The 27,941-nt window shown below is 39.3% G+C and overlaps 1 protein-coding gene across 1 annotated transcript in view; it reads left to right on the top strand.

Moving 5' to 3' along the window:
- abca12 (ATP-binding cassette, sub-family A (ABC1), member 12) overlaps positions 1–27,941 on the top strand; it is a 325,660-nt gene that overhangs the window by 238,940 nt on the left and 58,779 nt on the right. The window contains 7 exon segments of the mRNA XM_034186027.1: positions 3,826–3,910; positions 4,016–4,143; positions 6,345–6,432; positions 6,711–6,819; positions 15,877–15,931; positions 22,423–22,600; positions 26,338–26,453. Of these exon segments, the coding sequence (XP_034041918.1) occupies positions 3,826–3,910; positions 4,016–4,143; positions 6,345–6,432; positions 6,711–6,819; positions 15,877–15,931; positions 22,423–22,600; positions 26,338–26,453 (759 nt within the window).

Below are 27,941 nucleotides of genomic sequence, written 5' to 3'. Positions count from 1 at the left end.
AAGTATTCATTTGACATGAACTATTGGCCGACATCAAATCTATCATTTTGCTCTAAAATTCTGGAAAAAGTGGTTTCACAGAAGCTCGTGGACTACCTTACTGAGAATAATCTTTTTGAGCCACTGCAGTCTGCTTTTAGAAAATATCATTCTACAGAGATGGCTCTCACTAAAGTGGTGAATGATCTTGCAATGGATTCAGACACCACTATGGTTCTGGTGCTGTTAGAACTCAGTGCTGTGTTTGATACCATGGATCATCATATTCTGCTTGATAGGCTGGAGAATCATTTTGGGATTACTGGGAGTGCCCTTGTATGGTTGACGTCATACCTGACCAGTCGTTCTCACTGTGTTTTGTACAGTAACACTACCACTAACCTTGGTGACATGAAATTTGGGGTTCCACAGGGGTCCGTCTTAGGCCCCCTGCTTTTCTCCCTTTATATAGCACCCCTCTTGCACATATTGCAGTGTTTTGGGATTACCTTTCACTGCTATGCTGATGATACTCAGTTATACATACCGATAACTGCTGGTAATCTCATCCACATAAAATCCTTAGAAGATTGCCTTGTATCCTGCTTTTAAACTCTGATCAGACTGAAATACTTGGTCCAGTGACACATCAGCCTCAATTTGACCAGTTAATGCTTAGCCTAGGCTCGTGTGTCATACATCACACTGACAAAGTGAGGAACCTTGGGGTAATTTTTGATCCTACGTTGTCCTTTGACCTCCACATTAGAAATATTACGCGGCCTGCTTTCTTGCCCTTGCGAAATATAGTGAAGATTTGTCCTATCCTGTCTATGGCTGATGCTGAGACCCTGATTCATGCATTTGTCTCTTCTAGATTGGACTTACGCAATATTCTATTTTCTGGTTTACCGCGTCCAGCATTAGGGCTTTCCACTTGGTTCAAAATGCTGCTGCCAGACTTTTGACACAAAGCAGAAAGTTTGTCAACATTACACCCATTTTGGCATCTCTTCACTTGCTTCCTGTCCTAGTGAGATCAGATTTTAAGGTTCTGCTACTAGCCTATAAAATTGTTCACGGACTGGCACCTCGCTACCTAGCTGACTAATTAAACCCTAAGTACCGACCCGGGCTCTGCGTTCTCAGGGTGCAGGACTACTTTGTGTCCCTAGAGTGAATAAAAGTCTGCGGGTCACAGAGGTTTCTCTTATTGTGCTCCTGTTCTGTGGCATGATCTCCCTTTGTCAATTAAACAGTCAGATTCTGTAGAGACTTTCAAGTCCAGATTAAGACGCACTTATTTTACCTTTCATATGGCTAGTATACTGGCATAGTATAGTACTATGCTTTTTACTCTTTTAATTCATTTTATTAGTAAGCAGAGCGTGCCGCAGACTTTATCTAAATTCTGGGTCTTTTAGTGAAGCTTAGGGCTAGTGGCTGGCAATCACCTTATTATTCTTTTGTTTTGCTTGTTGCTTAATTCTAACAAATTACACAGTATTTGTTGACTTTCTAATGCCTGATTCGTTTTTTTTTTTTTTCTTTTTTCTCCGTTTGAGGTGCGGCTCCATCCAGAGATGGGTGTGGTATCTGTTCCGGAAACCCTCCTGTCCTGTGCACTGGCAACATTTCCTGTATAGTCGTTTTATTTGTGCCAGTAGCATGGCCCAAGCAGAGGGTCACCCCTTTGAGTCTGTTCTGCTTGAGTTTCTTCCTCAGAGGGAGTTTTTCCTTACCACTGTCGCCTGTGTGCTTGCTCTGCAGGTTGGTAAGGTTAGACCTTACTTGTGTGAAGTGCCTTGAGGCAACTTTGTTGTGATTTGGCACTGTATAAATGAAAATAAATTGAAATTAAATTGAAATTGACATGAAGTAATTCCAGTTGTACCCAAGGATCCTCCAAAGAGGACGAGCATTAAGACAACTGGTTATCTCCTTAGGGTACTATTTAGCATCGTGTCTCACAGCAATACGGTAAGATAAGAAGCACCTGGACCTTAAATACTTGGACCTTCTTCACCTGCAAAGGTATCTGCAATGCCAGATAAGAAAAAAAAAGAGAAAAAAAAAATCCAGGAAATCACTTTGTAGGATTTTTAAAGAATTTATTTGTAAATTATGGTGGAAAATAAGTATTTGGTCAATAACTAAAGTTCAGCTCAATTCTTTGTAACATAATCTTTGTTGGCAATGACTGAGGTCAAACGTTTCCTGTAAGTCTTCACCAGGTTTGCACGCACTGTAGCTGGTATTTTGGCCCATTCCTCCATGCAGATCTCCTCTAGAGCAGTGATGTTTTGGGGCTGTTGCTGGGCAACGTGGACTTTCAACTCCCTCAACAAATTTTCTATGGAGTTGAGGTCTGGAGACTGGCTTGGCCACTCCAGGACCTTGAAATGCTTTTTATGGAGCCACTTCTTCATTGCCCGAGCGGTGTGTTTGGGATCATTGTCATGCTGAAAGACCCAGCCACATTGCATCTTCAATGTTCTCAATGATGGAAGGAGTTTTTGGCTTAAAATCTCACAATACATGGCCAAGTTCATTCTTCCCTTAACATGGATCATTCGTCCTGTCCCCTTTGCAGAAAAACAGCCCCAAAGCATCATGTTTCCACCCCCATGCATCACAGTAGGTATGGTGTTCTTGGAATGCAACTCAGCATTCTTCTTCCTCCAAACACGACGAGTTGAGTTTTTACCAAAATGTTCTATTTTGGTTTCATCTGACCACATGATATTCTCCCAATCCTCTTCTGGATCATCTATATGCTCTCTGGCAAACTTCAGATGAGCCTGGACATGTACTGGCTTAAACAGGGGACATGCCTGGCACTGGAGGATTTGATTCCCTCTGTGCATAGTGTGTAACCTTTGTTACGTTGGCTCTCTGCAGGTCATTCATCAAGTCCCTCTGTGTAGTTCTGGGATTTTTGTTCACCGTTCTACTCTACTCTTTTCTACTCTCCTATTTTATTCTTCCTTTTTAGATATTTAGATATACCTTTATATACTGGCATAGTTCCACCTTAGAATTGGAATATAATACACAAGATATACCTTACTGAATTTTCATGATCATTTGACCCCAGGGATGAGATCTTGCATGGAGCCCCAGATCGAGGGAGATTATCAACGGTCTTGTATGTCTTCCATTTTCTTGCAGTTGCTCCCACAGTTGATTTATTTACACCAACTTGTTTGATTATTGTAGATTCACTCTTCCCAGCCTGGTGCACATCTACGATGTTCTTCCTGGTGTCCTTCAACAGCTCTTTGGCCGTGGCCATGTTTGAGTTTGAAGTCTGACTGTTTGAGGCTGTGGATAGGTGTATTTTATACAGATAAGTTCAAACAGGTGCCATTAATACAGGTAACAGGTGAAGGACAGAAGAGCTTCTTAAAGAAGAAGTTACAGTTCTGTGAGAGCCAGAAATCTTGCTTGTTTGTTATTGACCAAATACTTATTTTCCACCATAAGTTACAAATAAATTATTTAAAAATCCTACAATGTGATTTTCTGGATTTTTTTTCTCATTTTGTTTCTCATAGTTGAAGTGTACCTATGTACCTATGTACCTCTCTCATCTTTCTAAGTATGACAACTTGCATAATCAGGGGCTGACTAAATACTTTTTGGCCCCACTGTACACATGGTAGTAGTAGCCCATGGTAGTAGTGGTGGAATATGTTTGGGAATGAATATCAAACGGCTATTCCTGCCCTCTCCAAACAACTGACATCACGGCTTTGAATGGTGGTACATTTTTATCCTCGATGTTTTAACTCATTTCCATTAACACCAGGAAACTCTTTCACTTTTTGTATTTTGCTTTTTCAGGGTCTACACACGTTCAGACAAGTGGAGGTCCACGGGGAACAGTTCCAAGGACTTTAATGTTTGTAAATGCACCCCAGAGAAACAGGTGATTCTGGGTCACTTTTGTGTATTTTCATGTGTGCATTTTACGTGTTGTATTTTTTTTTCCTTTTTCTTTGTATATTCATATGCATTTTCTTCCTTACTGCAGATATGTGACAAGGACAGCTTTCATCCACTTCACAAGAGGATCCCTTCCTCTCAGATCGTTTATAATCTGACGGGCATCAATGTGGAGAAGTACCTGGTGGCTACAGCCAATGACTTCATTAGAAACAGGTGAATGCTTCCTGTTTTTTTTAGTTTACAGCTGTGTTGCTTGATTCTCTCCTCTGATTGGCCTATAATATAGTTGCACCTACGAATTCATCTTCAGGAACAAAGACTCAGACTGTCTTGTGATTTCCCCTTTTGTATGTTTCACAGTGTTACATTCTTTCTTTGAGTTGTAACATAAACATATCTGTCTTGGAAGTACTAATTATATGACACTAATCAAAAATAAAGAAAAAAGTCAATTAAATCACTTCACAGTCTGCTGTTGAGCCAAATTAATAATTCAGTGATTTTCCCAAGTACCATGTTGTTCATTTTTGTCTGCTGTAGTCTTAATTATGTCACTCTGAGCTGTGAAACTTAAAATTGCAACAACTGTCCATTTTGCAATTGCATTAAGGCTGATTGTTCATAAAAATGAAATGCAATACAAAACAAGCAGAAACTTGATGAGGCTTCTGAAGTCAAGCAGACAAGTTTTCTTTGTCAACTTGATACAAAGAGACCGTTCGAAGAGACCTGTGGGGATCATATGCTTTTACTCATAATTTTTGGCCTTGGTTTTGGTTTTGTTTGGCCTTGATATTTAATAAGTTCTCTCCAAAATGTAACCTGATTGAACACACACCTCTTTCACCATGTTCATTCCATATGGGTTCCAAACTGTTTGAGTTTAACAGTTATGACATTGAGTTTGACCTTTCAAGATTGCTCACATTCAAATGGTCATACGAGCAACAGTATACAAATAATGAATGTTTATGTGTTCAGTGGTACAAATATTTTATGAGGTGAAAGATGGAGCATTCCATTCAGGGAGGCTTTGTCTTGTTAAATGGTATGTTCCAGCTTTCACCTCATGAAATATTTGTATCATATAAGAATGGAAAACATTCATTATTTGCTTTATATAATGGCTAAAATAGATCCTTGTCATTTGATATTTATTAATTTATAAGCAACAGAAAAGGGACTTACATTATGGTGTTCGTCACCGATGCTTAACAGTCCAACACAAACTTTAAATAGGAGTCCAAAATTGTTTTCAGTGATCCTGATGCCGTCCACTGACTTTGTGTACAGGCTGCCGACTGCTTTCCTCATTTCCCGCGAAAAACCACTTCAGAAATTTGTCCAGCTTTTCATCCTAACTTCATCCTAACAGCTCTTCATGCCACCAGATGGCTTACAGCATGGTGGATTTGTGTGTGTGTGTGTGTGTGGTGGTGTGTGTGTGTGTGTGTGTGTGTGTTAGAAGAATTAACAGCATCAATTAGCTCCTTCAAATCGTTGTCTGCCAGCAAAGCAAACTCTGCTATGTTTAGCTAAATGCTGCTCCCGGTGGTGTGAGCACATGTGGTGGTCAGGGTGTGCAATAGCACATTTCATATAGGACCAAAATTGCACGCTAAAAAAGAACTGTTGCATGGCCAGTGAAACACAACAGCAAATGGTATGAATAATCCATGTCATGTGACATACAAGCCACCAATCATATGAGAAGGATCCACTCAGCCGTTATATAAAAGGATGTAAATGGTAAATAATGGTAAATGGACTGCATTTATATAGCGCTTTTCCATCTGCATCAGATGCTCAAAGCGCTTTACAAATAATGCCTCACATTCACCCCGATGTCATGCTGCCATACAAGGCGCTCACTACACACCGGGAGCAATAGGGGAATAAAGGCCTTGCCCAAGGGCCCTTAGTGATTTTCCAGTCAGGTGGGGATTTGAACCCATGATCTTCTGGACTCAAGCCCAACACCTTAACCACATCACCTCCCCTGATGTATGACTTCATATTAGTTTTTGATTGTAGTAACAATAGGTGTATTCAGGTCCTTGCAATGTCACCAAAGCTCAAAGGTCATGTGACTAGTAGAAAGGTAATATATGACTTTATATTAATTTTTAATAGTAATCAGCAATGTATCTTGAACCATTTCTTGCGAGTAGCCTTTCTAAATCTCCCCTGTGTGATGGGTCAAAATTCTGACCTTTGGCATGTCTTTGTCTTTTAATGGATTTCTCCCAAAATCAAATTACTTTGTCCTTGGCTGCTCCCCAATTATTCCACCATGTTTGGTGAAATTCTAAGATAGAAAGAGGAAGGAAGGAAGGAAGGAAAGAAGGAAGGACAGTTTGACATGCATCTTATTCTCAGGAACATTCTGATTTTGTCTTCTTTTTTTGTTTTAGGTATGGTGGCTTTACATTTGGCATGCCACTCCCTCCTGACTTGCAGATGGATCTCAAAGACGTGCCCAAAAATCGAACGCTGTCGAAGGTGAATTTCTCTCCTGCCCATTTCTTCATTTTTCGTGTTGTTCTAAGATGACAGCGCACAGACAGAGCTGCACATGAAGTTAGATTGTTATTAATTGCCATTTCCCCACTGCGGTATAATGGAATTAGAAGATGTATTTATCATGCTTTTAGGGCCTCAGGGGAAAAAAGAAAAGTTACATTATGATGTTGTATGAATGCAATATTGCATATCTTGTGCAACACTGCGTGAAGGTTTTTGTGGTGTGCGTGTGTGTGTGTGTGTTTGTGTCGGCGTAGGTCTGGTTCAACCCAGAGGGTCACCACACAATGCCGGCATACATAAACAGCTTCAATAACTTCATCCTACGCTCCAGGCTTCCAGCAGACAAAGATCCATGCAAATATGGTGAGCTTTAACTTTTGCTAGAAAACATTCCTCAAGCTAAATGTGCCGTGCATGAATGTTTGCACATGGAACTTTAATGTCTGGATTTCACAACATATGTGAAGTCAAAATTAAATTGCTGTTTTCTATTTTACAATATCTGAATGAACTGATACACTGTTATTAATTAAAAATGTTTTTACATTTTAATGGACTGACACTATTTATGTGCAGACGTTCACTCTGATATTGTTACTGATATGCTCAGTTGTATTATGTAAGCTACAACAGCCACTTTATAAAGTCTGGGAATAAATTATTTTATTTCTGAAATAATATGAGCTGAAAATTAATTTGGAATAACACATGATCGCTGTTGTGCAAAGACATTGTACTTACTGTGGTGGCCAAGAGAGGTCACAACACCTCCAAATAAAGAAAACACACACAAAAAAACCCTGCATCAATTTAACAATCGATAGATGCATACAAGAACATCTTGCAAATTGAGAAAAAGTTTGCAAACACAGAGAACACAAACAAGTGAAATCTACAGCACATACAACAATTTAATTTTGATAATATGTCCGCTGAAAATTCCTTCAATACAACAGATGGACAAGCAACACAAATAAAGTTTCTAGCTGGAGGGACTTTCATTGACAGTTGTTCAATGCATCACAAATACTAAAGCGTTAAAGGGCTTTCCTTCTCTTGTGAAGTCATTTTTTTTTGGGATATTTAATTAAAAGAAGAAGGAGTATGACAAATAAGAAATGTAAGAAATTTTATTTTTCGACTTGCCAAATTGTATTTTTATGAATTTAAATATCATTTTAAAACTTTTTAAAATATTAAAATAAAATAAAATACAAATGTCACGAAATTGCTGCATTTATTTGAATTTTTAATATTGTCTGTTATGTCTGTATTGTCCCTTTCATATATTTCTTGTGATTTTGGTTGTTTTTGCTTTCCCTCTTTGTTTCATCTTTATTTTTCTGTTCAATTTAAAAAAAATTAAATACATAAAATTAGAAAATGCAAAAATATCACCAGCTTAAGAGTAAAATCATCAATAAAATACATAAATACTTTCTTAGCGAAAACATTAAAGGTCTTCCAGGCAGAAACCTCTTTTTGTGTTGTTAATACTTCCATTATCTTGTGACTTTTTTTAGTACATTTGTGCGTTGCTGTTGATGTACTGTAGATTATACTTGTTTGTGTGGTCTGCATTTGCAATTGATTTCTCAATTTGCAAGTTGTTATTATGCACCTACACCTTGATGATTTGATGCAGGCATTTTTGTTGTTGTTGTTTTAGTCTTTTCTGCATTTGCTAGTGTTGTATTTATTTTTGTAGGTGTTGTTACTTCTCTTGGCCACCGTACACATCAGTGACATCACAACCCAATGCAAGTTGTGCAATTTAAAAAAAAAAAAAGGGGGGGGGGGGGGAGCAGCTCTTCAGCTTCTCTTAAGAAATTTTGTTCAGAGGTCACTTCACTGGATGAACACCAGGGGGTGCTGTGTGTCCTTATACTCATGTCACTATGGCATGTGAATACTGATGAGTGCTGCTCTGCTGAAAGAATGAAGCTTTTCAGTTGTTTTCAGCGCTGAGGATGGTCCTGACCGCCTGCCTCTGGGCACGATGTGTGCAACACACAGACCACGTGTACATTAAAAAACAAAAAACAAATCATATCTTCCTCCTCTACGTGATAGGAGTGCTTGACTGTTTAGAGAGCAGTCGTTCAGATTTTACCATCAATTCACAGAGGCTTGATGTGGGCGGGGATGCGACAAGATTATTTGTCAAGGTGACGCCTGTCTGTCAAACATGAACCTCTCTCACCGTGCATGACGGCGCCAACTCCCCCGCCTCTGGGTTGGAAGCTTTTAGACACATACTCTATTGTTAGTCATACTACATGCACATGTTCCTCCAGGATTCCAACAATTATCACCCAGTACTGCATAGCTCACACTCCCACCGCGATTATGATCGCGCCAGCTCACATCGGTGGTTTAGTTAGTTTATCTACCTCATCTGGCACTGAAAATGCAGTCGGGTCCAATCTATTTGGACATTAGCAACACCTTTGCTATTTTTGCTGTTTGTCACCACATAGTAGAGTTTGAAATAACTAAGATAAGTAAATAAGCTTTAATTTGAAGGCAAATGGGTTTCTAAACTGGGTGAACGTTGTTGGGATTTTCACACCCGCATGTAGCCGGTGTTGTTTTTGGTCCTGCATCTGTGCATCTATCTGTGTGTTCAAATAACACAAAGTGTCAAGTGTTGATCCAATTTGGACTAAACTTGGAGGAATGTTTGAAGGTCATCCAAGGACAAACTGATTTAAGTTTGAGAAGAATTGGTTAAAAGTCAAAGCCACGGGCCAAGGTTAGAAGTTTGGCCCAATGGTTATGGCAGGAGTCACCTGCCCTGCTCCTGGAGATCAACTGCCCTGCATGTTCTTATGTTTACTTGCTGTAGCCACAGTTGATTATTCAAATCTCACGTTTCCGAACTCTTCATCAGCTGGTCACTCGGATAGTTAATTTGCAGGAAGTGTAGCATAAAGAGTTTAAAAACATGCAGGACAGGTGCTCTCCAGGAGTAGAGCTGGCGACTACTGCTGTAGGTGATATGTAGAATGTCTGTTCATATAGGGCTGTAACATTAACCGTGACACTGAAAAACCGAAAAATATTTTGCATGTACCAAACTGAAAAAAGGGGGGGAAAAAAGTATATCTGCAACATTGACTGTGAATTTTTTTTTTTTTTTTTGTCATGGTTATATGTTAGTTTTTAATGTGATTATGCAACATTCAATGTGAAAACTTCAGACAGATGTTCCAGATGTGAAAATTGAAGATCCTCAAACCAATTATTGAACATTTCACATGATATTATTCCATCTTTTTAGTTTTGTATAAGTCGTTTGTTCTATGCCTGTATGAGGAATTCTGACAGGAATGCACTGAGATTTGACCCATACTGTGACCTTGAATCTGGATGGAACCACAAGGAAGGTGTACAGTTGCACCCTTGCTATTTCAAGGAAATGGGTAAAGATAGACTTATTAAAGAACTCAGTCCTACACAGACCTTGGGGCCCGTTGGGCCTGGGTAAATGGACTGCATTTATATAGCACATTTCCATCTGAATCAGAAACTCAAAGCATTTTACAGTAATGTCTCGCATTTACCCATACACACTCACACACACACCATGCCATGCAAGGCGCTCACTACACACAGGAGGAGCTTGGGGATTAAGGACCTTACCCAGGGGCCCTTGGAGGTATTCAAGCCAGATGGGGTTTTGAACTGACGATCCTCTGGTTTCAAGCCCAACACTTAACTACTAGACCATCACCTCCCCGGATACACCTATTGTTAGGATGAAACACTATATGAAGTCATATGTCATCTTCTATTGGCTACATGAAAATTCAGTAATTGTATTCCAATTGTAAGGTGGAACTATGCTAGTATATAAAGGTATATCTAAATATCTAAAAAGGAAGAGTAAAATAGGAGAGTAGAAAAGAGTAGAGTAGAGCCACTATAAGACATCACAGCAGAAGATTGTAGTATAGGTAATTTAGTATGTAGACTAGTAGTAAAATTAAATATAGTTAGTAGGCTAAGCTATAAATCTGGTATTTTATTGTAGAAACAGACGCTATGAGTGTGTGAGTGTACTGGTGGTATCTATCTAAAGTAACTCTGTTAGCATACTGTAGGAATCATTAAAAATTACCTTTCAACTGTGGGGTGATCTTGCAAGGGCAACCACAAGCTTGCAACAGTTTAACTCAAACACTTTAGAGCCCAGATGAATTAAAAATGCTGTGAAGTTTGCATGTTCATTACAGCTAAAGCAGTTTAAAATTAGACAGAATTGATTAGATGTAATGGCCACACAGAACCATATATTGGATTGATTGAATCACAATTAATTCATTTGCAGTTATCTGTGTCAAACATGTAAGCCATGGGTGTTGCATTCTGGGCATTGCTTTTTTTTTTTAGTAGTCTCCCATTTTACTTGGGCTAAAGGTATTGGACAACTATGTGCATTGTTTCTCTTCACTCCCTCATCATTGACAAAGCAGCAGATACAAGGTCTAGAGGTGATTGCAAGCATTGCATGGAGTATAGCTCCCCTCCCACCCACCCCCACACACACACACACACACACACACACACAAAGGGCATGTGCACGGTGATTGTAGTATACCAATGGTCAGCACTAATATGCCGGTGTTGAGACACTGCAGATCATCATTTGTCTCCATGCATATTTATGTAGTTTTTTTTTTTATGATTTAATGATTTCCACGGAATATAGAACACATATGTACATGAATTCATAGGTACACCTTGTTAGTTGTTAAATTGTGAGGGAAAAACACACACCTGGACATGAAACCATGCAGCAGACTGTTGTCAGAATTACATACCTTTGCCTCCTTACACAGAATGTGTTGTAATTATCACCTTGTTTATTTAATTAAGAAATAATTACCCTCACATTATTGCTGACTCTCTGCAGTACGAGCTCATATTCAGTATTTGATTTCAGCTCTAAATGTTATTGTGATCAATTAAAACAAGAAATGTTTGCTCATGGCCAGCTGAGTAAATTCAAAAGCTGAAGTAAGCATTATTAAACGCATTTGACTGAAGACAAAACCCAGTACTGGTAACCAAAATTTGGTAAAACAATTTGGATTGTCCTCCTGCTTCTGTCATAGCTGTTAGGTTGTTTATCAGAGCAGGAATCCAAACCATATCTTTGAATCCAAGCAGCAGTGAAAGTGTTGACATTTACAAATCAGATTGTTATGGTTGGAAACCACAGGGAGACAGATGTTGGACCCCAGGATGCAGGTAGCCAAACAACAAGAGGTTAAGGTGCAAACAAAGGTCTTTAATCCATAGGTGAATAGTGAAAATGTAATGTGACTCCAAAAATCTAAAATCCAAAATGGTGACAAGAAAATCCAAGGCGAGAAAAAAAAAAAAAAAAAAAAAACAGCAAGAGAGAAGGTGACCAAAACAACAGTGGGTAACAAAAACAACTGTCCAAAAAAACCTGTCCAAAATGTCAAAGTCCATTCCAGTCCTGTATAAAGCCCAAGATTCCCTCCCTCAGTATTCATTAATCACTTTATATTATACATTAATAGTTCCATATATGACATATTGTGTTGAGGTTTGGGGAAACACTTACAAAACAAACACTAATTCAGTATTTTTATTGCAAAAGAAAGCCATAAGAATTATCAGTATTAAAGCTTACCGTGAGCCGACAAACCTACTATTTATTTGTTTGAATATTCTGAAATTCAGGGACTTAGTTGATTATATTACAATACAAACCATCTATAAAGCAAAAAACAAACTTCTACCTCAACATGTCCAAAATCTGTTTAAAATGAAGGACTCCAGTTATAATTTGAGAGGAACATTATTATTGATAAATTAAATACTCAAACTACTGTAAAAAAGTCACTGTGTTTCTGTAAAAGGTGTAAACATTTGGAACATCTGTCCTGAACATATTAAATTATGCTCTACTCTAGTCAGCGTTAAAAGACTTTATAAAAAGAATATAATCTCTTGTTGCAGTATGAACAATTAAGTTCATTGATTTGGTATTATTTCCTTTGGATTGTGCATTATTTTGTTGTGATGAGAAAATTCCATTCATTGATTAATCTCAAAGATCTGTGTTTTGTTCCTTTTGCATTTGTTGTTATGCATATGTATTAGGTATATGTGTGTGTGTGTGTGTGTGTGTATATATATATATATATATATATATATATATATATCTTCTGCCCACACCCCTTCAGCCACATGTGTTACTGTAAAATCTTTTCTTTTTTTGATATGGAGTTTTGTATGCTGAATAAATCATTCATTCATTCATTCATTCATTCAAAACATGACAGCGAGGAAAAACACTTACAAAGGGAGAACCTAAGGTGAAGCTGGAACCAGTGGTGTGACATACAAAAGTGACTGACCGCCAACGACAAAAAACAAAAGTGTGACTTAAATACGAACAGAACTGATGACTAACAGGTGTGGAGTAATGAACGAAACACAGGGAGCATGTGGGAGAAACTCAATAAGTGACCAAAGCTGAAAAAATAGACGTGAGTGAAAAAATAACCCCAAACATGAAATACTGAACCAATCAAAACGACCCAGTGATGAATCACAGACATACAATGAACACTGGAAGAAAATAAAAGACCAAGGGGGCCCTCATTCCAAAATATAGCAAAACCTTGGAAGAACATAAATTAAAACAAGAACCAGGGAAAACATAAGCCACGTTTCGAGGCCCCTTGTGACCCGGGGGAACAGACAGGTGCCGTGCACAGGTGACCGGCAACCGTGCACAATGGGGGGAAAGGAGGTGAGAAGGGTTGGTTCTCACCACACACTGGCAGTCACACCAAAACTCACATGCATTCTCTCTCACACACCCAGGGACAATGGAAGGAGAGGCACATGGAGGATCAGCACACACGCACATGCAGGATACGGGAGCGGGGCGGCAGAGTGGCCTCCGCCGCACGCACGTATCACACACATACTCACACACGCACCCACAGACAATGGGAGGATAAAGCAGGATGGAAATTCACATACAAAGAACTCCAAAAACCAGTCCCACTGAACTGAACCCCAACACAGATTGGATTAAGAATTTTTTGGGCCCCAACCTTGGTGTCTATAACTCTATTTGAAGGTTCAGTATGTATTTTTAGCAAGATCGATATCTTGATCTCATTTTGATCAAAATTGCTGTGTGTATATTGAAGATGTGATTGAATCTTGGTTAGGATCAGACAGTGATCAGTGTTTGAGGTCAAGATCAAATGGCCCCAGGTTAGTATATAGGAAGAAGGCTAATTTTGTGGAAATGAATTGACGTGCTTTATTGTGGCGGTGCAGCAATAGTGCTGTTGTTGCTTGAGTGTTCCCACTTTAAGGCCACCATAACACTCTCCATGTAAATCTGGATTTGTGTCATAAAGGTGTCTCCGAGCACAAAACTGGAGCACCCCCCCCCACCCCCCAAAAAAAACTTCAGACTTTTTATTGTTACTGATCATCACAGATTCTAAGCCCTTATATGCTTTCTCTACTTACCTATTATGTACATATAACTGAGTAAATACTTATTTTTTCCACAAAGGAAGGAAAGAAAGAAAGCAAGCAAGTGGACATAAAGAAACTAAGGTGAACCTTAATTTTATTTGGCCAGGGGTTACTGGAAGCCACTTAATTTACATGCATCATTAGTCCCTTTAGTGATGCTACTTCACATATTCTTATGCAAAATTTCATCCTGTGCTCCTCCTGTGATGATAATGCAAAACACCTGATGAGGCAGCGGGATACCGATCCTGCTGCTGAGTAACACTCATGTATCATCTGAGATCTGACAAGACTCATCTGTTTAATCAGAACGGATGCATGTGTTATGCCTGTTACATTGCACCCAAGCCACAGGGTGTGCACAAACCCAACCTGTGGTGTGAGAAAATGAAACGAGTGCAGAAGTGCCAAATTTTGTAAGGCTGGCTCAAAAACTGAGTCACTCCCTATAGAAATTATATATTTAAAAAAACCAAAAGGGAAAAAAAAACCTTTGTCTCTATAACTAGTTTCTCCCTTTATGACAACTATACAAAGGGGAGAGAGAGATTGATGATGATTGATGTAATGATCCAAGGTATATTAAGTTACTTGGAAATATTCATGTATTCATTCTTGTCTCAAGAAAACTGTAAAAGAAGATGGTTGAATCCTTATATTCAAAATAAATTGCTATATTTAGAATAAACTGACTGCATTCTAACTTTATTTGTAATGTGTAGCAGGCCTTAATGCATGAATTAAATTGTAAATTAACAATTGGAATGAAGGTGTCCACAAAAACATGAAATATCTTTGGTTCATACTGTCTCCAATGAAACAGAAGTAAAAGTAAATGTAAAAATCACAGTTTGTTAGTTTCTGCGTTTTTATTATTATTATTTTGGTCTCCCCATTTTTTACATCATCACAACTTTTTCCGATTTGAGACTGTATCTTAAGCCATTAACGTTAGATATAATTAGGACCATGATCCTTATGAGTGACAATTTTGTGATGGAGTATGGCTCTAGTATGTCTTTTGTGTGAAATTTCAATATTATTTAATTCACATGTTAACATTAATTAACATAGACCTTGGTGACATTAGATCCACTGATAGTGCGAAGTTTACTAAGAAAATATGCTTGTCATGTATTTTAATACCTGCACCCAAGTCATCTATTAAAAAAACAGCCAGTCCACAAGAATATTCATTAATCAAATACATGAAGCAAAATGGGCTTGTTATTGGTAACTTTGTTTGCTTGGGAACTGCAAGTTAGGTGGCATGTTCGGACTTCATTTGCCCAACCCAGGTTATGCTGTCCTTGCCCATGCGCCACCTCTTTACCCATTTATGGCTTGGCTGGGAGTTATGCAAGTAGGGCACTGCCAAGATGGCAACATTTGGAGCCACCCCATTAAAACTTCATTATCGCTATTCACAAGACCTATGGGCATCAACAAGGAGGGTTGGTCCACTATGTACACAGTCTGTGGTTGTTGAAGTCATGTATCCGCAGAATCTTCCAGTGCCACTAAAGTGTCCTTGAACCAGAGGCTGACCCGACACCCTGCTGTGCTTTGGATGATATTACAACAACTTTCCCAGGAATGAAAGCAGAAGCGCACAGGGAAACCATTTTTGTTAGTGTCTGGATGGTAGTGTACATGGAGGAAAATGTTAACATAAAATTCAATTTTCTCACTGTGCTCTGGGAAATGAAATCATCCTGTATGATATTTTTCAATTGAGTGTGTCCTTGGCTGAGATAATCCCATTGTTTATTTGGGTCATGTACTGAAAAAAATACCACTTTTGGGGTTTTGTTTTTATTTATTTTTGGGGGGATATCTAACTTAATAACTTAATGCTGTTTCTTGTCATTTCAGCTATTTCAGTTTCCAGCCATCCCTACTTTGGCCAGATGAGTAATGAAGCTTCAGTGTAAGAGCTCCACTTTTCATTGTCCCCTCATCTGAACTGTCTAAATGAAATCTTTAACTCCTATAAAATGCTCTTATTCCAATTTCTAAAAGAGTAAACTATGACTGATTAACATTTTTGGCTATTATTTTGGCTTTGCTCAAAATATATATCCAAAAAGCATCTGGCTTTTCTATTGAAGACATCAAAGTCAGCCTAGACTGTGTGCAGGAGATATTTGACAGCAGTATTTACCAATATTTGATTTTCTAAATGGATTTTTCTGAGCTTGCACTATTGATCAGAGGCCCAATATAATGGCTGTTTACCCTGAAGGTGGCACAAAGGTGGATTGATTTCCACCACTACCCCTCCATCCTCCAATTCCCAAAATGAGTTTGTTTAAAACACTCCCCATGCTTTTGAGACCCAGACTATGGACTGAATGCTTTTGTGTGCTTGGCGGCATGTATGCAAACTCTCTGTGCTCTTGGGTGTGTGCGTGCAAAAGCTAAAATCAAATAAGTCATTCTGAAATTGGATTTAGGATAGCTCAGGCCCCCAGAAAAGGTCCCAGTCTCTCGACAGACTCATCAGTATCACTCTGGTCATCTCTATGTGCTCTCTTGGTCTTCAGTTTCTCCGCCCTTCTTCTGTCATAGCTTTTAACTAGTTAAAGGATACGCAAGTGTACAATCCTCCCTCCCTCCCATTGTTCCATCACTTGCTGTATTGATTTGGCCTAAACTGCAGGCTTATTACTCTAAATGTTTGATTCTTACAGCGTGACAGTGTGGCTCATGGGAAATATTGTTAGGGTATTGGCCATACTGATAACATGCCTAGACAATAACCACTGTTGGCTGGCCACTGGTGTTTTTCTCCTATTCTTACACATTTAGGCTCTATTTCTGCTACGGGTATTATGTTTATTTTCAACTGTGGCGCTGTGTCACATCTGTCATTGGAGGCCTCCTTATCAGGTGTTAAGATCCCGGGAAAGATGGTCTTGGACAGTGGTGGACACAGTTCCACTAAATTGCTAACAACTAATTATCAAAGATAATGCTTTCATTGTCGGGTTAGCTTTTCAGATAACTTTAAAAACCATCATCGGACTACAACCCCTGGCAAAAATTATGGAATCACTGGCCTCGGAGGATGTTCATTCAGTTGTTTAATTTTGTAGAAAAAAAGCAGATCACAGACATGACACAAAACTAAAGTCATTTCAAATGGCAACTTTCTGGCTTTAAGAAACACTATAAGAAATCAAGAAAAAAAGATTGTGGCAGTCAGTAACGGTTACTTTTTTAGACCAAGCAGAGGAAAAAAATATGGAATCACTCAATTCTGAGGAAAAAATTATGGAATCACCCTGTAAATTTTCATCCCCCAAATTAACACCTGCATCAAATCAGATCTGCTCATTGACATTGACCCTATGTGTCTTTTTGCAAGGAATGTTTTTGCAGTTTTGCTCTATGGCAAGATGCATTATCATCTTGAAAAATGATTTCATCATCCCCAAACATCCTTTCAATTGTCCAAAATATCAACATAAACTTGTGCATTTATTGATGATGGAATGACAGCCATCTCTCCAGTGCCTTTACCTGACATGCAGCCCCATATCATCAATGACTGTGGAAATTTACATGTTCTCTTCAGGCAGTCATCTTTATAAATCTCATTGGAAAGGCACCAAACAAAAGTTCCAGCATCATCACGCTGACCAATGCAGATTCGAGATTCATCACTGAATATGACTTTCATCCAGTCATCCACAGTCCACAATTGCTTTTCCTTAGCCCATTGTAACCTTGTTTTTTTCTGTTTAGGTGTTAATGATGCCTTTCATTTAGCTTTTCTGTATGTAAATCCCATTTCCTTTAGGTGGTTTCTTACAGTTCGGTCACAGACGTTGACTCCAGTTTCCTCCCATTCGTTCCTCATTTGTTTTGTTGTACATTTTTCGATTTTTGAGACATATTGCTTTAAGTTTTCTGTCTTGACGCTTTGATGTCTTCCTTGGTCTACCAGTATGTTTGCCTTTAACAACCTTCCCATGTTGTTTGTATTTGGTCATCAGTTTAGACACAGCTGACTGTGAACAACCAACATCTTTTGCAACATTGCGTGATGATTTACTCTCTTTTAAGAGTTTGATAATCCTCTCCTTTGTTTCAATTGACATCTCTCGTGTTGGAGCCATGATTCATGTCAGTCCACTTGGTGCAACAGCTCTCCAAGGTGTGTTCACTCCTTTTTAGATGCAGACTAACGAGCAGATCTGATATGATGCAGGTGTTAGTTTTGGGTATGAAAATTTACAGGGTGATTCCATAATTTTTTCCTCAGAATTGAGTGATTCCATATTTTTTTCCTCTGCTTGGTCTAAAAAAGTAACCGTTACTGACTGCCACAATCTTTTTTTCTTGATTTCTTATAGTGTTTCTTAAAGCCAGAAAGTTGCCATTTGAAATGACTTTAGTTTTGTGTCATGTCTGTGATCTGCTTTTTTTCTACAAAATTAAACAACTGAATGAACATCCTCCAAGGCCGGTGATTCCATAATTTTTGCCAGGGGTTGTAATTATGTTCCGATACGTTTTGGTCCGATAATGTTTAGACCGCTAACGTATTTTTGTAGACGTGGTAAACAAAGCTGAATAGTTATAAGCATCTATGAAATCTAAAATCAGTTAAGCACCTACCTGTTAAATGTTTTATAGTAGATGCACAGTTCTATCCTCCATAAACAGATGAGAGCTGGTTTTAGAAGAAACCACTCTATCCTCTGCAGGCAAAGGAGAACTGGTCACAAAAAAAGAAAAAAGACCCATTTCTTTTGACCCCATACTGATATGCTGGCAATATCACCCAAGTCATCCAGAGGCATACAGTTTTATCTTATGGTTAAAATTTTGACCAAACTAATTTCAGACAAGTTATTTAAATTAACATCACGTCTGAAGTTTTATAAAGTGAAAATATCAGATATATGTTTTATTTTTAAAGTAATGCACTGATTTGAAGGTTTTAGTGTGGACATGCTGTGCCCAGGTGCATTATGGGTACCTCAGTACATTCACGACAGAAGAAATGCATTTGAGATGCTCTGATTATGCTCCATATGGACAATAGCATTAAACTCTTTGTATATTGTGCCTAAAACTCTTGTAAATATATTCTCTGGGTTTAAAGACATTATTATTGTGTTTGTTTTATGTAAAAATGCCATAAGAAGCTGAGGTTGGTCCTCCATTATTTTCAATTGGAATCATTGCAATCGATTCCTGTTTGCTATTACAGTCCTGCTCATGTAAAACACTGTCTGTTGTCTTTGTTCCAGAGTAATATGTATAAATACAATGTCTGAAATTCAGTTTGCGCTTATTAAATTTCATGCAACTTAAACATAGCAGACACGGATTATCTGGAATTTTGTTTTGGCAAGTTTTCACGGTCTCTACTGCCACCTACTGGCCAGTAGTGTTCATGGCAGCATTCGTGCTAGTAGTGAGCGTCCAGTAGTTGGCAGTGTTCTATTTATTTTGACACCGGTTATATCAGACAGTTATCTAATTGCAACTTGGCTTTTTTTTTTTTTTTTGAAAATGCCTTTTTTTTTACAAATAAAAAATGGCATATTTTACAAAAGCACATTTATCTGTAAACACCAACACACGACACACCTCACATTAATGTGTTGGTTTACATAGAATGAATCATCCAATCAGTGTTAGCGGAGGCACATTTTATCCAGAATGCCATCTGTCTGTTTGTTACAAAACTTCAGAATTAGTGCATTATTCAACATTAAAAGATATATGTTATATTTTAACTTGGTACAAATGACAGAATTGACATTAATGGAGTTATTCTATCAGTATTAATTTTATTTATAAACCAAACCATAAGTAAGCACTGCTTTATTTTCCAAGACCTCTGCCTCACAGCAATGCTGTTATTGAGTAGAGAGTTGAGCTTCGCTGCTTCTCTCAACAGCTTCTCTGCTGGAAGCTATGTAGTAAACAGGAGTTTCCAGCAGGGGGCAGGATGCACAAAGACAGAAGTGTGGACTCATTGTTTGGGTCTGTAGTCCCCTTTGATGCTACCAGAAGTGATTGTGGTGTTAAAACTTAAAAACAGCTTGTTAGTAGTTGCAAGTGTACCAGAGACAATACTGGAACTTATCTGTTATCTGTAGCTTCTGATAAATTTTTGGGTGGTTTATCGGTTTAGCTTGATAAAAGATAACTTTTCAGTTAGCTGATTATCTGTTATCGAAGCTAATTTTTTGGTTAGCTGTGCTCACCACTGGTGTTGGATAACATAAAACCCACTGAGTTATGCTTGACAGCATTGTAAACAATGCCATCTGTAAAATACTACTTTTCATATCAGCAAAAATAACACAAATGTGTATGTATAAGCCGCTTATATCAGCCAGTTTATATATATCAGTCGGACTCTAATTTATTCACTTGTGTTTTATTATGTGTGCACTGCACTTTATATGGTTATTACCAAGCTAAAAAAAAAAAAAAACTTAGATTTAGAAGTGTTAGATAATTTATTTTGTTTAAAGAGTTAATTTATTATTTTTAGTGTTCAACATGTTTATTTCGAGATTTAACAATCATAATTCAAGAATATTGTCAAGTGAAATTATTTTGCTGCATGGACGGATCATTTCACTTGTTTTGAGTATGTTTTTCCTCAGATTTAGTGTTTTTTAATGTTGTTTTTAGACACCTCTTTTTTGCAGTGTGAACATCAGAAGGGTCAAATGAAGTGGAAGCTAAAACATTTGTTTTGAAACAGGTATTGAGGCTCCATTTTGCACAGTATATGTAAAGATTCTGAAAAAAACCATGTTTTCAAACACAGGTGTTGCAAATGTTTCAAAACATTATTGTTTCAAGTTTACCATCACTAACTTGCAGCACATATGATATGATGAAAAGTTTTGGTATCATCCCCAGCCACAAGTTCTCAGAATCAGAATAGTCTGTATTCACCAAGTATCTTCAAAAGAATACAAGGGATTTGACTCTGGTTTGAACTGTGCTATCTCTGTACAAACATGCATAACTATACACTAAATATGAAATAATTCACAATAAAAATGTGCAAATAAAAGGTGCAAATTAAAAAAAGGCGCAAAGGAGAAACAGACAAACAGATGAAGCTGTCCATGAGGTATATGAATGAGTGAGTTTTTTGGCAGGTTAACATCAGTGTGATGGCCTGTGGAAAGAAACTGTTCCTGTGTCTGGTTGTTTTGACATACAGAGCTTTGTAACATCGACCAGAGGGGAGGAGTTTAAACAGTGTGTTTCTAGGGTGTGAGGGGTTTGCAGAAATGTTACCAGCTCGCTTCCTGGCCCTGGATCGGTATAAGTCCTGGATGGAGGGCAGGCTGGCACAGATGATTTTTTTTCTGCAGACCTGACAGTTCGTTGAAGTCTGTGCCTGTCATGCCTGGAGGCAGAGGGAAACCAAACAGTGATGGAAATGCACAGGACAGACTGGATGATGGATGTGTAGAAGATGATGAGTAGTTCCTGGGGCAGGTTGAACTTCCTGAGCTGTCTGAGGAAGTACATCCTCTGCTGTGCCTTTTTCTTGATGGTGTCTATGTGGAAGGTCCACTTCAGATCTTGGGAGATGGTGGATCCTAGGAACTATAAAGTGCCCACAGTAGACACGTTATTGTTGAGGATGGGGGGGGGGTTTCTCCACAGTCTTGAGCAGGTTCAGTGCCATGGTTTTCTGACCACACCAGAGGACCAACTGTTCCACATGCTGTCTGTATGCAGCCTCATCACCATCCTGGATGAGACCATCCAGGATGGGCAGTATCATCCACATTTGTGGATGATACCTCCATTGATGGCGGTGTCATCCATAAACTTTAGGAGTTTAACAGAGGGGTCCCTTGAGGTGCAGTCATTTGTGTAGAGGGAGAAGAGGAGTGGGGAGAGCACACACTACTGATCCACTGACAGGTGGAAGCTGGCACAGAGAGTTTGGGGAGTTTTGGTGGAGGATGTCAGGGATGATGGTGTTGAACGTTGACCTGAAGTCCACAAACAGGATCCTCACATACGGTACATCCCTGCAAGTCCAGGTGCTGGAGGATGTAATGCAATCCCATGTTGACTGCATCCTCAACTGACCTGTTTGCCTGGTAGCCAAACTGCAGGGGTCCAGCAGGGCTCCTGTGATTGTCTTCAGGTGGCTCAACACTAGCCATTCAAAAGAATTCATGACTACATACATATGTCAGGGCAACAGGCCTGTCATCATTTAGTCATGTTCTGGAGGGTTTCTTTGGGACTGGGAGAATAGTGGAACGTTTGAAGCAGGAAGGGACCTTGCACAGCTCAAGAGATGCCACCACCTACTGTACAGGCATGTCCAGTTATCCCCATGACTGATAGTTACTGACCATGTCAACGAGATATGACTGATTTATTTTCTTATTGTTTTTGTTACCACAGTATCCAGGGAATGCTTCAGATCTTAGTGGCTGTGTGCATACTGACAGGTTATTCGATCACAACAGCCAGCTTTGCCATTTATGAAGTCCATGAGCACCACAGCGGCTCCAAGAGGCTCCAGCACATCGCTGGTGTCAGCGAGCCATTATACTGGGCTGTCAACTTTTTTTACGACATGGTAGGATCTGCTTCTGGATTTACAGGAGAGAAAAGAAAACTTCATAAAATAATATCACATTTTACTGAATATCATTACCTTATGTACACTTCTATATTTGCTTAGTACAACACCAATTCCACTGAAGTTGGGATGTTGTGAAAAATGTAAATAAAAACAGAATACAATGATTTGCAAATCCTCTTCAATCCATATTCAATTGAATACACCACAAAGACAAGATATTCAATGGTCAAACTGATAAACTTTATTGTTTTTGTGCAAATATTTGCTAATTTTGAAATGGGTACCTGCAACACATTTAAAAAAGTGCAGAATGTGGCTTGGCATTGTCTTGGCATTGTCTTGCTGAAATAAGCAGGGACATCCCTGCCCACAGTGGAGTGTTTTAAGTCTCGTTTGAAGACCCACTTTTACGAGGTCTGTCCATAAAGTTTTTTTTTTTTTTTTGTTAAACTATACGGATTTGATTCATGTGTTTTCACGTCAGACAAGCTTGAACCCTCGTGCGCATGCGTGAGTTTTTCCACACCTGTCGGTGACGTGATTCGCCTGTGAGCATGCCTTGTGGAAGGAGTGGTCCCGCCCCGTCGTCGGATTTTCATTGTCTGGAAATGGCGGAATGATTTGGGTTTTTTTTCCATCAGAATTTTTTTAGAAACTGTTAGAGACTGGCACCTGGAAAGTATTAAAAAAATTTATCTGGCTTTCGGTGAAAATTTTACGGGTTTCACAGAGAATAAGGGCTGTAACTACAGCTTTAAGGACGGCCCACAATGTCGCTCGGCGCGCCGCGCTCATAGCCGCGACAACAGGCACAAACCATCGGATTATTTCTAAACGGATGGCTGTGTGGAGCTGGGACCGTCGTGTGCACTTTCACTTTTAACAAGAGATTTTGTCATGGAAAGCCGCGCGGAGGCTTTGTGCGTCACGACCGATTCGCTGTTCAAGCGAGACAAAGAACGCCTCCGTTTCGGCGTGTCAGAGGACAAGTTGGGACATGCCTATCTCGGCTTTCAATGCTTACCAGTCGAGTGAGTTATAAGAGAAATTGTGGAGAGCTGGGCTTGTCCGAACTTGTCCTCTGACACGCCGAAACGAAGGCGTTCTTTGTCTCGCTCGAACAGCGAATCGGTCGTGACGCACAAAGCCTCCGTGCGGCTTTCCACGACAAAATCTCTTGTTAAAAGTGAAATCTGCTGGAAAATGGTTGATGTCCAGCTCTTGTGATAACCAGAGAAAGTGCACACGATGGTCCCAGCTCCACACAGCCATCCGTTTAGAAATAATCCGGTGGTTCGTGCCTGTCGTTGCGGCTCGGAGCGTGGCGCGCCTAGCGCCATTATGGGCCGTCCTTAAAGCTGTAGTTACAGTCCTTATTCTCTGTGAAGCCCGTAAAATTTTCACTGAAAGCCAGGTAAATTTTTCGAATGGTTTCCAGGTGCCAGTCTCTAACAGCTTCTGAAAAAATTCTGATGGAAAAAAAACCCCAAATCATTCCGCCATTTCCAGACAATGAAAATCCGACAACGGGGCGGGACCACTCCTTCCACAAGGCGTGCTCACAGGCGAATGACGTCACCGACAGGCGTGGAAAAACTCACGCATGCGCACGAGGGTTCAAGCTTGTCTGACATGAAAACATATGAATCAAATCCATGTAGTTTAAAAAAAAATAAAAAGGTACGATACTTTATGGACAGACCTCGTATTCTCTGGTTTTTAACACTGCGTGAGTTGTGTGGTCCTCTGTTTTATTTTATTTTGGTAGATTTTATTGGTTTTATCTTTTGTATGCTGTATGTATTGATTTATTTATCTTGCACATTTTAGTTATTTTATTGTTAATTTTCTTATTTTTAATTTATTTCTTGACTATTGGGGTTTTATCTATCGTGATTCTACTGTATGTGCAGCACTTTGGAACGTTTTTGTTGTTAAATGTGCTATATAAATAAAGTGGATTGGATTGGAAAAAGACGTTGCTCAGTTGGTAGCATGTGTTGCTCCAAAACCTAGATGGACCTTTTAGCATTGATGGTGCCATCACAGATGTGTAAGTTGCCCATGCCATGAGCACTAACAACCCCCCACCCTCCCCCCCCCATACCATCACAGATGCTGGCTTTTGACCTTTGCGCTGGTAACAATCTGGATAGTCTTTTTCCTCTTTTGCCCGGAGGACACAACTTTCATGATTTACAAAAACAATTTGAAATGTGGACTCATCAGACCACAGCACACTTTTCCACTTTGCGCCCGTCCATTTCAAATGAGCTCGGGCCCAGAGAAGGCGACGGTGTTTCTGCACGTTGTTGATGTATGGCTTTCGCTTTGCATGGAGTTTTAACTTGCACTTGTAGACGTAGTGATGAACTGTGTTAAATGACAGTGGTTTTCTGAAGTGTTCTTGAGCCTACGTGGTAAGATCCTTTACACAATGATGTCGGTTTTTAATGCAGTGCCGCCTGAGGGATTGAAGGTCACAGGCATTCAGTGTTGGCTTTCGGCCTTGCCACTTACATGTAGAAAGTTCTCCAGATTCTCTGAATCTTCCGATTATATTATGGACTGTAGATGATGGAATCCCTAAATTCCTTGCAATTGAACGTTGAGAAACAGTGTTCTTAAACTGCTGGACTATTTTTTTCATGTAGTTGTTCACAAAGTGTGCAGCATGGTGACTTATTGGTTAGCACTGTTGCCCCACAGCGAGAAGGTCATGGGTTCAATTCCTGCCTGTGGACCTTCTGTGTGGAGTTTGCATGTTCTCCCCGTGTTTGCTTGGGTTTCCTCCGGATGCGCCGGTTTCCTCCCACATCCAAGACATGCGGGTTAGGTGGATTGGAATCTTTAAATTGTCCTTCGGTGTGCGTGTGGGTGTGACTGTGTTTGTTTGTCTGTTTGTGGCCATGCGACAGACTGGCGTCCTGTCCTGGGTGTACCCCGCCTCGCGCTCTATGACTGCTGGGATAGGCTCCAGCCCCCCGTGACCCTCAGTTGGACTAAGCGGTTGAAGGTGTGTGTGTGTGTGTGTGTGTTCACAAAGTGGTGATCCTCGCCTTTGCTTATGAACGGCTGAGACTTTTGAAGATGCTTTTTTATACCCAATCACGACAGTCACGTTTCCAATTAGGTGTTCTTTGAGCATTCATCAACTTTCCCAGTCTTTTGTTGCCTGCCCCAACTTTTTTGAAATGTGTTGCAGGCATCCATTTCAAAATGAGCAAATATTTGCACAAAAACAATAAAGTCTATCAGTTTGAACATATCTTGTCTTTGTGGTCTATTCAATTGAATATAGGTTGAAGAAGATTTGCATCATTGTATTCTGTTTTTATTTACATTTTACACAACACCCCAACTTCAATGGAATTGGGGTTGTATGTATATAGAAGGGCCTAATTGTGAACCATATCCGTGTCATCACTTATCAGAATCCACTTTGAAAATGTACATAGACAGACCACATTCAGTTGAGTCAATATATATTTGGACATGAACACAGGTTTTGTTGTTGCAACTGGCAGTGACAGAAAATTAGAGCTGAAAACAGGTCATCAAAATTTAATTACTTATTACTAGGTTTTAAGCTGACCTCTGCTAAATTTAATTAAAATCTACAAATAACTTTATGAGTTATGTTGTCAGACAGGAAGACCCAGTCAGCTTTCAGACATTCTGTCCTTGGTGTAAATGATGACGTTAACTGTGTTTTGTTTCCCCACTTACAGGTCATCTATCTGGTCCCTGTGGCGTTAACGGTTGGTCTGATTACAGCCTTTCAGCTCCCAGCATTCACAGCACGACAGAACCTGGCTGCTGTCGCACTGCTTCTGGTGCTCTTTGGGTCAGTGATTTCACCTCAGTGTTAGTGTTGATAGGTAGTTATATGGGGGTGGAGCCCAAAACAGTGCAGCCTTGCCTCCTTATGGCCAGTAATCATCCTGGCAGAACTGCACCCCTTCTCCCTAATGTGCAGCAGGCATCTCTTATCATCAGTAAGTTACTTTTTACTCTGGTAGCCAACTGTCTATTCCGCCTTTGCCCACCTACTGCAGACTGCCTACAATAAGAAGTCAGTGGTTGGATGCAGAAAAACAATTTAGTCAACCATTTAGCAAAACACCCACCAATGGTGTGGGACAAAATGCACCAGTGTCTTCCCCACAAACCTGTAATTTCTGTCTGTCTGTTGATAAATGTCTGTCGGTCAATAAATGTTTGTTAGTAGATGTCTGTCTGTCAGTCGCTAAATGTTTGTTAATAGATGTCTCTCTGTCAGTTGATAAATGTTTGTTAATAGGTGTCTGTCTGTCAACAAATGTTTGTTAGTAAATGTTTGTCAGTCGATAAATATTTGTTAATAGATGTCTGTCTGTCAGTCAATAAATGTTTGATAGTCGATGTCTGTCAGTCACTAAATGTTTGTTAGTAGATGTCTGTCAGTTGATAAATGTTTGTTAGTAGATGTCTGTCAGTTGATAAATGTTTGTTAGTAGATGTCTGTCAGTCAATAAATGTTTGTTAGTAGATGTCTGTCAGTTGATAAATGTTTGTTAGTAGATGTCTGTCAGTTGATAAATGTTTGTTAGTAGATGTCTGTCAGTCGATAAATGTTTGTTAGTAGATGTCTGTCAGTTGATAAATGTTTGTTAGTAGATGTCTGTCAGTCAATAAATGTTTGTTAGTAGATGTCTGTCAGTTGATAAATGTTTGTTAGTAGATGTCTGTCAGTTGATAAGTGTTTGTTAGTAGATGTCTGTCAGTTGATAAATGTTTGTTAGTAGATGTCTGTCAGTTGATAAATATTTGTTAATAGATGTCTGTCTGTCAGTCACTAAATGTTTGTTAGTCGATGTCTGTCAGTCAATAAATGTTTGTTAGTAGATGTCTGTCAGTTGATAAATGTTTGTTAGTAGATGTCTGTCAGTTGATAAATGTTTGTTAGTAGATGTCTGTCAGTCAATAAATGTTTGTTAGATGTCTGTCTGTCAGTTGATAAATGTTGTAAATGTCTGTCTGTCAGTCGATAAATGTTTGTTAATAGATCTCTGTCAGTCAGTAAATGTTTGTTAGTCGATGTCTGTCAGTCAGTAAATGTTTGTTAGTCGATGTCTGTCTGTCAGTCGATAAATGTTTGCTAGTCGATGTCTGTCTGTCAGTCAATAAATGTTTGTTAGTCGATGTCTGTCAGTCGATAAATGTTTGTTAATGGATGTCTGTCTGTCAGTTGATAAATGTTTGCTAGTCGATGTCTGTGTTGGGAAAGTGTAGGTACACGGACCCACAACAGGGGGCGCAAATGAACGGACAATGGAGTAGGTCAAATAACAAC

Source organism: Thalassophryne amazonica, chromosome 14 (assembly GCF_902500255.1).
Source record: "Thalassophryne amazonica chromosome 14, fThaAma1.1, whole genome shotgun sequence".
In the NCBI taxonomy this organism is placed as follows: domain Eukaryota; kingdom Metazoa; phylum Chordata; class Actinopteri; order Batrachoidiformes; family Batrachoididae; genus Thalassophryne; species Thalassophryne amazonica.
Note: the sequence above shows the minus strand (reverse complement) of the source record. Positions and strands in the feature narration are given on the sequence as shown.